The sequence below is a fragment of the Danio rerio genome, chromosome 15 (genome assembly GCF_049306965.1).
Source record: "Danio rerio strain Tuebingen ecotype United States chromosome 15, GRCz12tu, whole genome shotgun sequence".
NCBI classification, from domain to species: domain Eukaryota; kingdom Metazoa; phylum Chordata; class Actinopteri; order Cypriniformes; family Danionidae; genus Danio; species Danio rerio.
In genome coordinates this window covers 24116257-24130441 of record NC_133190.1, presented here as the reverse complement: position 1 = coordinate 24130441, position 14185 = coordinate 24116257, and the positions used below count along the sequence as shown (strand labels likewise).

At 35.4% G+C, this 14185-nt stretch overlaps 1 protein-coding gene across 4 annotated transcripts in view; it reads left to right on the top strand.

The window, feature by feature from the left end:
• Positions 1–14185, top strand: part of sorl1 (sortilin-related receptor, L(DLR class) A repeats containing) — a 129185-nt gene that overhangs the window by 3925 nt on the left and 111075 nt on the right. For all 4 annotated transcript variants that reach the window (XR_012390822.1, XM_073923655.1, XM_068213715.1 and 1 more), the window contains exon 2: positions 7164–7280. Coding sequence is in view for 3 of the 4 variants with exons in the window: in XM_073923655.1 (XP_073779756.1) it covers positions 7164–7280 (117 nt within the window). In the remaining variant the exon portion in view is untranslated. The remainder of the gene's footprint in view (positions 1–7163; positions 7281–14185) is intronic.

Genomic DNA, 14185 nt, shown 5'->3' with positions numbered 1-14185 from the left:
TTAATAGAAAAGTAATCGAAATCGACATTCAGAACTAATAATCAATCTAATTTTTCCAGATCAATTAATTTTTTTCATTTACTTTCCTTACTACTTGTGGAATCACGTGACCCCGCATACAAGGCATGTTGTAAAAATGTAGCTACTAAACAAAACAATGTTCAGCACTTTGCAGCCAAATCTGATCTTTGGTCAAGTAGGATGATGGACTTGCTCTTGAGCCTTACTTTGCACTACAGTACTAACCATACTAAAATCGAGGCATTGCAATTGCAAAAATTAATATAAAAATTTGAAAGAGTAAATTAATTTATTACATTTCCCAATAAATTCATCAATAAATTCAGTAAATTCAGTAATATCCACTAATTTTTACATAGTAAATCAAATGAAGTTAAACGATTAAAAGAATTGCTACACATTTTTTTGACCCTGAACTACAAAACCAAATTTAAAACAATTTTAGTATCAGTTTTGCTTAAGTTGCACATTAGTTTGATTTAAAGCTGATTTATACCTCTGCATCAAGCGTATTGTAATGCTACGGAGCAGCCTACGCGTGGACTCAAAGCCCTCTCTGTGGCTGTTGGTATCACTGATGCGCACCTCTCAAAAAATGTAACAAGCTCTGTGATTGGTCAGCTTGGTAGCGCTTACAAGTGTGGGCGGGACCGAGAGTGTTGCGTGTTCATTAGAGCGAGTGTTTACAAATGGTGATTCCTGTGAAGGAGCTTCAGATGAAAAGTTATTTTGTGTTTACCTTTTGGTTAAAGTTGCTGCACCTCCGCTGGTTCCTGCCTTGAAATTAGCGAGTTTGAGCCACTTGTACATTAAGGAAGCGTTGAGAAAAAACAAAACACCAGAGAAAAAACTCGACACAAAAGAACATAAACACCTTACTGCCAGCTAGCGAATGGGAAGTGCTATTACAGAGGAATACAAACAGCGAGCAGAAGTGTAAATGCATGGCAACACGCAAAGCTTGCGCTGTGGGTCATGCCAATCACTTAACGCAGAAGTATAAACCAGGCTTTAGTCTCTCTACAATCAACGCGGTCTGGATCATTTTGCGGGCGTGCTGCTTTATTTCTGCATTCAAGTTGTGATCTCAATATTGCAGATCAAGTACAGTGGCGAGGAAGAGCAGAGGATCCGAATAGATAAAACAGGCACACATGCTGAGAGAATTTATAAATGGACGCATGTAGGTCACGTGAACATGACAAAATGGCGGATGTAGTAAATCCGAATTTCATTCATAGAAAAATGTAGAAAAATGACTCGTGGATGAAATGTGTAACACATGAGTTTAAACCAACATGATCTCACAGCACTTTTTTACTTTTTGATTTAGTGGGTAATATGAATACATACAATCTTATTCGTTCAATTTTGTACAATTTGTTTGTTGTTCTACGATTGAACTTAAACTAAAGCCACTAAACTGACCAAATGTAAAATAGTCTCATTTCTTTGTGAGATCAGGCTGGTTTAAACATGTACAGTATTTTAGTTTCGTTTTATGTCCTAAGAGCATTTAAAACCTTGGGGAATTAAGGTAGAGGGCATTGTGGATATTTGTTATTATTCCATGGAGTATTTCTGGAACTTGTCTGAACAGCTTGCCAGTTAGTAGGTTTCGCTTTCTTGAACTTGAACTTGTGTTTTCGCATTAAGCTCAAGGTGAAACCAAATCAAAACAGATGAGTCATATAATCTTTATAGTTCTCTGAAGACAAAATTCCCAACATAAGCATCAGAAAGATAATTATAGATGAACCCAATGTTAATCCTTTCAGCGATTATTTGTTCAAAGATAAACTATGAATGGTTTAAGCGAAAGAAAGACGGGAATGAAAAGTTGCTTTAATATGTGCAAATGGATATTTTAAGTGTGTCCATTACACAGGAGCATAACACATCACTGTAATGATCCCATATAGTACTTATCCATACTGCAATAATGAAACAGGCTTTTAACTCTGCTTTAAGCCTTTAACAGGATAATGACTCTTCGGTTTCTTTTTGGTTACGGCCACAGTGATATTAAATGTGTGGTTCACCCATATTTTTTTCCTCAGTGAAATCCGTATGGATGGTTTCCAGAAGGGAACTGGTAGGCAAATAGCTGAACCATTGGCCCAAATGTTCATGCTGCAGAGATGATGTCATGCTTTCAAGTTGTGTGTTGCTTGTAGCGATGGGTGAAGGTGCTGTAGTGTTCGCATTCTCTCGTTCTGCCACTCTCCCCTGTTTCCCTGCTGAATTATACATAAGGAACCAAAAAAAGGGTTAATTGTATTTTTCTCTCTGATTCCTTTTTCAGCAAGACAAGCATGAAAGAGACGTGAAGTTATTTGCACTTGTCTGACTGTTAAGGCTTTCAGGATATTACGGTGTCAGTATAAATGAAGGCCCAGTTAGATGAACAGAAAGTCCATTTGCACACAAGCCTTTAAACACTCTTGGAAAAAGCAGACCCAAGAGTTCACAAGGCTCAGATGGATCAGGTTGCAGCCATTTGCTTGTTCGCAGTGTTTGCTGGCAAGGTGGTGGGAAAAGCAGTTCTACATGTCCTAGTGACACGGAGGTGAACTGTTTTCAGAGATTTATCAGCTGTTCAAAAATAACAATAACAACCATAAACCATGCAAGTGCAATTTAAAACTATCTTTGTGATGGTCATTTGTTTGTTTTCGCTTGTGTTCACTGAACTAAACAAAAGAATTTTCTTACTCGATTGACAAATTAATGAATAGAAAATATATTGCAAATGACAAATAAAAAAGAAAAACCTAATAATTTAAAATATTAACTTTAAAGAGTGCATTTAAAAAGAATAAATACAATAATGTTTTTTTTATTTATCAAAAAATACAGCTTAGATCTGTAATTTTGTGAAGAAATGTAGGTTTGCATACATTCCTGTAGTTTTACATACTGAACATGCCGTTTGCGTAACGCCACAATTTTTATGACATCACCATTTTGGAGTTTACCTGTAAATGGTATGATTTTCAGAAACCTTCATGTTGAATCCTGTCAGATGTTTGCATTTTCAGGCCCTCAAGCATAGTTGTGTAAGTGAACAGCTAATATGCAAAATAGTGAACTGTTTTGTCGCAGTGGTATGAGTTTGGGGCAGAACCAAGTGGTTGAAGTAGAAAGAAGTAGAGGTCAGGATTCAGGAAGTAGTGGTCAAATGCAAATGTCCTTCACGTGTACTAAAATGTAGTTTTACTTTAAACTAGGGCTGCACGATGTTGGAAAAATCTAACATTGCAATATTTTTAATTCTGTGACTATATATTGCGATATGAATACAGTTCCACTAGATGATTTGATTACCTTTTTGAAAAGACTTTATAATTTAAGATTAATTGGATGATTCTGTAGGGCAGTTTGTATAATATAATACACAATCTACGAGCATAGATAAATCAAATTTGGAAAAATATGCAAATTAAATAAACAGCATTTCATTGTTTTCCGACGAGTCTACATGCATCCAGGTATACAGTAATTGAATAATCAAATGTAAAATAATACTGCATTTTAGGGCTGCAGAATATTCAAAAAATATGACATTGCGATATTTTGTTTTTGCTGTGATTTATATTGCGATATGAATATTTCGGCAGATGACTTGAATAGCTCTATTTTAAAAGAAAACAATAACTGTGATTGAAATAACTTTGTATGGGGAGTGAATCAGAGAAGTTGTAAGATTAAATAAATAAGATAAAAATGAAATAAGTAGTGAGATATTCAGTTACAGTAATATGATACGATATTATCATGATAATGATACGATATCAGCAATATTATGATATCACGAAAACCACCCACAGCATATCATGATATTTGTAAATCAAGAGGGAAAAATGCGTCAAAAAGTTATAAGATGTATTTTCTTTATTAAAAGTACAAATATTTCTTAGAACTGCAACATTGATATATGTTTGATGTGCCATTACAAGAAGCGCCACCTCACACTATTTTGTCCTGCCCCTGTGGAATTGTCAAATGTAATGTAAAATGTAAACACTGTACATTCTTCATTGCTGATCATCAATAATAGTCCCGACTAGGGCTGCTCAATTATGGGAAAAATCATAATCACGATTATTTCGGTCATAATAGTAATCACGATTAATCAAAATGATATACAGTTAAAGTCAAAATTATTCTCCCTCCTGTGAATTTCCCAAATTATGTTTAACAGAGCAAGGAATTTTATACAGTATTTCCTAAAATTTGTTTTTTTCTGAAGAAAGTCTGGTTTTATTTTGGCTGGAATAAAAGCAGGTTTAAATATTTTTAAAGCTATTTTAAGATCAATATTATTAGCCTTCTTAAGCAATATGTTTTTTGATTGTTTGCAGAATAAACTACTGTTATACAATGACTTGCCTAATTATCCTAATTAAGCCTTTAAATTGCACTTTAAGATAAATCCTTGTATCTTGAAAAATATCTAGTTAAATATTATGTACAGTCATCACAGCAAAGATAAAAGAAATCAGTTATTAGAAATGAGTTATTAAATCTATTATGTTTAGAAATGAGTTGAAAGAAATCTTCTTTCCGTTAAACAGAAATTGGGGAAAAAGAGCCGTTAATAATTCAGGAGGGCTAATAATTCTGACTTCAACTATATATATATATATATATATATATATATATATATATATATATATATATATATATATATATATATATATATATATATATATATATATATATATATATACATATATATATATATACATACATATATATATATATATACATATATATATATATATATATATATATATACATATATATATATACATATATATACATATATATATATATACATATATATACATATATATATATATACATATATATATATATATATATATATATATATATATATATATATATATATATGTATATATATATATATATATGTATATATGTATATATATATATATATATATATATATATATATATATATGTATATATATATATATATATATATATATATATATATATATATATATATATATATATATATATATATATATATATGTATATATGTATATATATATATATATATATGCTGTTATTTTCCTCCCTGTAAATAAGGAAAGGGAAATAAATACAATAGAATAAAAATATGAAACAACCTGTGCTTTAAGCATCTTCCCTGTAAGAAAAATAACTTTAATTATAGCTACAAAAGTCCTTCAGTCAAGAGCAGGAAGGGATTTTGTCCTTTTGTTGTTTGATTAATGATTAAAACAGTTGGTAGCAGGAATATTGCTTTTCGACCATTAATGCTTTAAGAGCAGTCCGGTTCTGATTTATGGTTTCACCTTTCACGTGTATTTTGATTCTTAACTAACATGCGATCTTTCGAGCTTTTAAAAACATGAATGATTCAAATGTACATCAATGAATGTTTATCCCATGCTGCAAATATACATTGCAGTACATGATTTTAGTAATTTTCACGTGAAACTGAGCTTTGCAGAGCAACAAATGTGTACAACTGGAAAGAGGGCGGTATAAAATTTAATATTTGTTTTCTTGATTAAGGTTTTTGCATAATTGTTAGAAGCCAAAATTGAAATCGAAACTTTCGATTAATTGTACAGCCATAATCCCAACTACACATTGCTAATACACAGATGCTGCCATGTGACTATTGCAAATGCGCACATTGCAACATGGATGCTGAAACTATTTATTGTGCAGCCCTACTGCAAGTCTTTATGTTATAAAAAGTTCAATAAAAATAATCATTATTAATTTGGCAAAGTTACAAATGGTACAATTTCTTATGCTTGAATGCTTTTAAAACCCTCACACAGTCACAGGCCTCAACACTTGCAAAATGATCAATTATAATCCAGACTCAACATTGCGTACACTCAGGATCTGACTATTGTGAATAATCACATTGCAATATCGATGCTAAAACGATATATTGTGCAGCCCCACTTTAAACTGTTTAAAACAAACAAATTGGACCGCAAGGAAACTTCATTGAAGTATGTTGTTACATTGTTGTTATGCATATAATTTTACATCTAACATTAATAAGCGAGTTGTTAATACATGCAATTGAATACTCTTTGGAAGAGTATGGATTATACAGCAGTCATGTTTCATGAATAGAGCCTTAGAGGCCATATGAAAAGCCACCGCTGCAGTTTTTCATAAAATCTCTGTGTTGTATTAACATGATGCTTGCCAAACAGGCCAAAAAGACCGAAGGATTTACTGCCATGTCATAGTGAATAAATATATGACTGCACATTCAAGGTCAGGTAGTTTGAGGCAAAGAGTCACTGTTTGTACTTTATAAATAACAAACATTCTCAAATGACCATCAGTATGACTTGTTCTTTTGGCCTGAGGCTTGTATTGTGTAAAATGGTGCACCATGTGAAAGGTATTTTGTTGAACGGTTGCTTTTTTTATTGAAAGACTATGTTGTGATCTGTCAAACAATGACTTATGTTAAACCACAGCGTGTTCCTCAGACAGGTACTGCTGTTTGAGATTTTTTTTGTGCTCCATAACATAAACAACCTTTTGCACGTTCTCTTTAATGCCTGACAAGAGATATCAAAGGAGAACCCAGTGGAGGATCCCATAGTAGTCATGCAGAAGCCTGAATTAAAGATGAGACAGGCTGTTCTTGGTGAAAAGAGCAGAGGGGGAAGGACAAGAAAAGATGGCACACATTTCTTTGTTTAACAGATCAGATTGGGACACCGCAGCCCATAGTTTCAGTTTTCCTGCCGCTATGGTTTAGCTCAGCTCGCTGTTTCCCTGTTTGTGTGTATTTGTGGTTTTATTTGTTTTCACAAAGGCTATTCGCCTTAAGTGCAGGAGACACACCTGCTGTGTTTTACAAGAGTCTATCAACAAACTTAAGGCTGTCAAATACACATACCTTTAAGCTAATATTACAAATGCAATGTTACAATGTTGGAAAATGACCCGGTGAGAGAAGCAGAAACTAAGAGATGTCTTTGAAAATCAAGTTTTAGAAATGACAGCCTGGAAACCTGGACGCTTCTCTGACCACAGCAAAATAAATATCACTTGAGGCTAGTCAGCAACATTTAGATTGGTTATTCATCATATTTTGTATTCACAGGCCAACCTGAATGACTCTCACAATCAGATGGTCGTCCACTGGGCCGGGGAGAAGAGTGACGTCATAGTAGCGTTAGCGAGAGACAGCGTTGGTGCCACAGACCCCAAAACCAGCTCTGTGAGTATTACACTTTTTTTCCTAAATTATATTCCAAGAAAGTTTTGTAGTTTTTGACCAGCTAGCTGAAAATATATATGCTTTAAATGACTTTTGTTTATAATAATTATAATTTAAATGACTATTAAATTGTGAACTGTTACCTTAGCAATATGACACACACAACACTGAACACAATGTAAAGAATTTTTTGTTTTTTTTAATGTTTTATTTATACATTTAAAGAATTTTCTATAAAAAGAAATTCACCTTGATATCTTTAAAGGGGTGTTGCAGAGTGTTTGAGGTTTGATTGTGTTTATGGGATGCAAACAATTGCTCATGCTTATTTCACATATCAAATATACCTTAATTGTGCTACTCAGCTAACATGAAAACGACCATCATATTTTCTGGTTCTTCTGATGGGCCGCCTTTATATATGTATTTGGGTTATAAGTAATATGAAACATTCACATAACTGTTGTGAAATTGAGTTCATTATTTCAAATGTAGAAAGCACAGAACGTGGCCACATAGAGAGACATTGTGTGCACTAGGCAAGATTGTGGGTGTTTACAAGGGTTTGACAGAAAAATAGGAATTTATGTGTGTAGCTAAATGGTTAGCAGTGCCAAACAGCATTTCCCGTTGTTTACATCCTTGTTTTCATCCTCGGTACAACATACAGTTGAAGCCAGAAACTGTGCATGTAAGCTATACATTTAACAAGTAAAAATACTTACAGGTTGTGGCTTATAATACACAGCTTCTTCTTTTATTATTGGAACTGCACTCAAAAAATAACTCATTGGATGAACTTAATTTAATTGAGGACAGAATTTAACATCCAATAAATTTGTTTAGCACCAACAAAAAAACTGTACACATTTAAATGCAATCAAGTTGGTCCAAGTTGATTTTATCAAATAAAAGCTTAAATACATTTGTATTTTTATTTAACTTAAACTCAAAGGTCTGATAGAATCATGTAATTCTATTATGTATCGTACATTTCAAGGTCTCTTTTCTTATCCTAGTTTTATCTATAGTAATGAATTAAAACAACCATTTTTAAGCATGTTTCATGAGTTACATAAACGTTTGATTAAAACTGATCTCAGAACTAAGTTTAGGAAAGTTATTTATAGCAAAGCTATAACTGCATTTTTGCTCATTTTTGCTGCCAACACCCAAAGCATGGGTGCTGTGACTGTGTATACATAGACTATTACTTTAACTACATAATTGGCTAAATAAAAAGGTAAATTTTTTCTTTAAATTCCTCCCCAGCTTTGTTCAAATTTAAGTCTTGCTCATCATTTTCCAATAAATAGCCCATTATAGGCAGTTATATTTCATAATTAGGGGGAATTCCTGCTGAGCTGTCTGATGGAGAATGTAGCACCCATAGCATCAGTGAAATATCAAATAACCTAAATATTTTGTCATGTATCAGCCAAAAAATTGCCTTAAAATGTGCGGGTTACCTTGACGCATGTTGATCTTTAAAACTGTTCTTAAATTTTTGACAATGAATTGAGAAAATCTTCATAGAACGCGGAAGCTGAAATCTTTCTGTTGTTCCAGGAACTGACCTGACTCTCTGTTTGCACTCTCTGTTGATAGGAAAAAAAATTATTAACTGAATGATAGGAGAATCAAAAAAGGTATTTGTGCTGAAGGTAAACACAGAAATTACAGTTTAAGTACCAAAACCATCAAGATTTTCTTAAAATAATAAAACTGGAATTCACCTATACTTAGTGGAAAACCCACGCATGGGGGAGAGCATGTATGCAAACTTCACAAAGAACATGCAAACCCCATCTGGTCTAGTCGGGAATCGACCCAGCAACCTTTTTGCTGTGAGGCGACAGTGCTAACCAGCCATCATATATATTTAAGATACCAAGAATATCTTGACGGGCTAGCTTTGCTTTCTACAGCTCTCTGAGTCATACAGATGAAAGGCCTCCCTCTGTTTTTCAGTGCCCTGCACTTTCATTATATTACTTTAAACTCTCTGCACTGCCTGGAAAAAAATGTCTTGTGTCCTGCAATGCTATTTTTTCCCCATCTACATGGCAATAATTGCAGAGTTTTAAATAATTGCAAAGCTTTTACGTTAAAGATTATCTAATGCAAATGCGAGGAAAGTGGTGCGGACTTACTTTATAGGGCACTGCAGCTATTATCTGCTCACCTGTGAAGTACAGGTGTTCTTTGTGACTAGCAAGACAAAGCAAATGATAGCAAAAAGAGCTCCAAATGCAAACCATTTACTTGTAAGCACTGAGATGGCACTTTATTTTCTTTCCTTTGTTGAAATTGCAAGTGATTACAGAAGAGTGCATTACACACACCCTCGGTTCCAAAAACAACACCTCGCAAGAGATTAACTGCTTCATTACAAGCACTTACATTTCTTAAGCCAAATTCTAACAAATTTATCCACTTTGGAGAAGACAGCATCCATTTATGTAGATTTACCATCCAAAATGGGCAATAAATAAGAGAAATAAAACTTATATTGCATTAAAGATGCATCCCTTTTCAAAAAGGGAATATACTATTATGCCAACATTCTCATAATGCAATATATCAATACATGTGTACAAACCCAAATCAGAAAAGGTTCGTACATTATGGAAAAGGCATACCTGTCAACATTGGGATGTGAAAATAAGGGGTATGCCCATTTCTTCACTGTATAACTTAAACATTCTGATTATTGAGCAATGAATGAATCTGTCATTTAGATTTTTCATTTTATTACATTAACAGCTGTCACTTTAAAAATGCACAGATCCAAACTTATAATTATAGGTGGGCATAGATAAATTTTTAAAATCTAGATTAATATGACTGTAATCTTGGAACTAATCTAGATTAAAATGGCTCATTTGAATTCTTCTGAAGGCATTCAGAATCTGTGTGCTACCAGGAATAATTACTAAAAGTAAGTCTTTGAGAACAGGTTTCTCAAGCCAGGTAGCACATTAGACCAGGGGCTCATCTCCTGTTTCCAAAATGCATTACAAGCTGCTTGAGAAACTGTTCTACTATGATAATCGGTGATGAAAATAAATGATGTTCAGTAAGATGTACTTGTGTTTACTAACTGTTTATTCAGTTAAACCTGAACTTTGAACGGTAGGCTTATATAAGCTCGAAATTGTGAATTTTTTTTTATTATATACCTTAATCCCACTAAAGTCATAACTGAACTAAACAAAAATGGAATTAAGACGTGGAATATGCATATATTAGTTGGATTATTGAAGTAAACAACTCAATCAAACTATTACCGTCATGTAGGACTTTTCGCCATATTTTCCGACATGATCCACACACACAGCTGTCAGTAAAGGACCACTAGCACTAGGCTTGGGTGGGATCCAAATTTGATACTGTCAAACCTCCTCCATATTTTATCCCAGTATCCGGTATTACTGTGCATAATAAAAAAAAAATGACGTAAGGCTCAGACAGCGTCAATAAACTGTTGGCTTTGACCTAAACCATTCAGTAACTGAATACCTTACATGCAACCTTAGGTTCGCGGTCACCTGTTTATCTTACTTGTATTCGTCTGCGCAGGACACTCCTCTCATTCGCACACAGACACACACACACACACACACACACACGCACACACACACACACACACACACACACACCAAGCTCTCTCTCTTATTCTCTCTCTCTCTCACACACACACACACACACACACACACACACACACACACACACACACGCATAGAGAGAGAGCATTGCTCGCGTGCTCGCTTTCACCAAACACCAAAGTTACCGACCGATCCCGCGATTTATTCGGAAATTTACTCCCGCACCGCAAGAAATCTGGTCGGCTCCCGTGGTACAGCAGCGGGAATGCAGAGAGCTGTAATCAGACCATAAACATTATACCCGATGGGGCCTGAGCCCGACAGGTACATTTTGATTGACAGCTTTTTAAAAGCCCAAACCCGTTTACAGCCCGACATTATACAAATGTGCTCATACACACCGCTCTATTGCCTTTTTTCAAGAACGAGTCATTTATGTTTTAACATAATTTATTCGTAACAAACGTAGACTATAGGCCACTTGGAAGTTGGAACAAAGAAATAAAATAAGTCCTCTGTAACACCGTAACATCTCAGTACACTAAATAGGTCTAGGTACTAGGGGTGTCACGATTTCAATTTTTAATCGAAATCGATCGAAATTTATGCTCAATTTCGATTATCGAATCAAAAAATAGAATCGTCGATGCTGCCATGCCCCCATGTCACGTCAGCTTGGCTTGCCAAGCGGGAAAAAACAGGCTTGTTTAAGTGCTTGTTAAACTGCAGAAGCAGGAGACCCGTCGACAAAACTTAAACCCTCTGCTCTTTCAATGAAGTCGCCGGTGTGTAATAAGCATTTTGGATTTCCAGTGAGTTATGTTGACAACGTTCGTGTTGTCGACGAAAAAAAAACACAGTTTTGCAAGCCCTGCTATGTACGTATTACGTACGGTTCGTCAGATAGACAACACCGGCATCGCGATCCTCCGCCTGCCCCCGTTGCAAATCCGCTCGCGAAAAGTACTCACTCAGGCCCTGTTTACACTGTCTTTGTTTTTAAATGGCATTTTAGAACGACAACGATTTGACATCCACAGTGGCGTGTAGCATTTCTGAGCAGCCCTCCTTCCTCACTACCACTGAAAATGCACATCACGTGACCACACAGACACAGACGCACTCACAGCCATGCGCTCGAGACGGCAGGTCCAGGCAGTCAGAGGACTGCTTCAGTCTTTCACTCACTTGTACTTAGTCATTTTAGTGATCACCTCAGATACTGTTGGCTGGTTCCTGTTGGTTGTGCGTCTTTTTTACAGACGCCATTATAACGACACAGATCAATGCCTATTCACGAGTCCCGCAGAAAAAGTGATTGACAGGTGGTAATTATGTGTGTATCTTGCCTTTATTCATTTACTGTATGATTTGTTTATGGGTAAAACAAAGACCATGCAGGTCAGGTAGTTTAAACGGTAGGCTACAAATAATTAATTGGTCATTAATTAATTATTCATAATCGAAAATCGAATCGTGCCTTTAGAATCGAAAATGTAATCGAATCAAGGATTTGGAGGGTCATGACACCCTTACTAGGTACATCCACTTAGCCTTTAAATTGGCCACCACACCAATGAAAAGAAGTCTTGCTTTACAAATTAAATCAAAATAAATTATAAATGATGATGGGTATTTTGGCAATAACGAAATTAAGATAAAAGCTCTGCAAGATCTCTTCACAATCTGGCCATAAGGCGACGATGAAGCTGAATATTAAAAGAATATTACCAACATTAGCCTGTATACTCTGTCTACATTATGATTTTATGGTTTAATTAATATTCATTTATAATTTAAAACCCCTTTACTCACCAAGATTAGGCTACGTGTTTTTGTGGAGGAACATTATTGAATCCACTGGCTTTAGCGCAGTCCTGTGCTCAGGGCGTCCAGCAGCACTGAACACCCTTTCACTGGTGCTGCTACAGGCCCAGATGCAGAGTTCTGATCTGGCTGATTTTGCAAGTTTTGGGTAAGATTGTTTGTTCATCTTCTACGAGCCAGGAGCATTCATTTAATTTTCCATGACAGCAGTATCAATGTAGCGAGTCACCTCGTCTTTTTACCTGTCAGCTTGCGGTTAAGCGCTCTACCGTAATACGCAGTGTATGAGCAACCGCCAAAATACTTGGCTAGAACGGCCGTTGGATTTTTTGGGTCCCGTCGGGTTCGGGCAAAGATCTTCATCTCTAATGCAGACCTCTAGTTCATATTTACCACATCTCCCTTCTCGTTCAGTCGAAACGAGAAATACTGCCAAACTGCAGGTCACTTTGGAGCGCTACTCGTCACCTCACCTCACCACTCCCTCTCCCTCCCTCTCCCTCCCTCTCTCTCTCTCCTCCACACTGTCCCATGATGATATACGTTTTTGTAGGCATTAGATAAAGGATTTTTTATATTTTATGATGATATAACGGTATTGAAACTGACACTGTTGCTATTTTTAGATCCCGTGGTATACCATAATACTGTAATACCGCCCAAGCCTAGCAAGCACGCGCGCACGCACACATACACACACATCGCGAAATGCAGAAGTTTTTTTCTTTCCATTTTGTATGTTTTATTAAATTCCATAACACTCTCACCAGTCCTTACTCCTTATTTGCGTATAATACCCCAGTTTGTCACGGGGGGATGAATGAAATGTTCATGAGTGAATGTAAAAGTGCCGAACTGCAGTCAAAATTACAGGAATACTTTTACATGAAAGCACTTCATGTAAACAACTTAATTATATTATTGTCTATTAAGGCAAATAACTAGATTACAGATGTCCATGTAAACTTAGTCAGTAGTGTCCTCGAAGTAAGTGAAAGATTCAGAAGGGCATCCTGCTGATTTGATTCAGAAGGGCAATTTCTTTTCAGACAGCTCACTAGAGACCCAGCTCCCAACCCAACTTTGAGAATAGATCAACGGCGATATTTTTTTTTGTTGTGCGATAAGAGTCTCGCAGCATGTTAACGCTAATAACAGCCTGCCACTAGTTATAATAAAAGTTATAATGAATATATTTTTCGCTTTCCTAACTTTTTATGCTCATTTAGGACAAAATTAATTGTGTTTGGAAAAAAACCCTACCCAGATCGACATCTTTAGATAATATTATTATTAATTAAGTGTATATGTCTGTTCAAACATGCACCCAAAACCCAGACTTTTGCTCCGCTTCAAATCGCATGCACAGAATAAGTTTGGGAAACTACATCTATTTATCACTATGGAGCACATCAGCTAACAGTTACACACTGCTATTTGACTGTTTTGAGGATTGCGTAGGAGTGACAA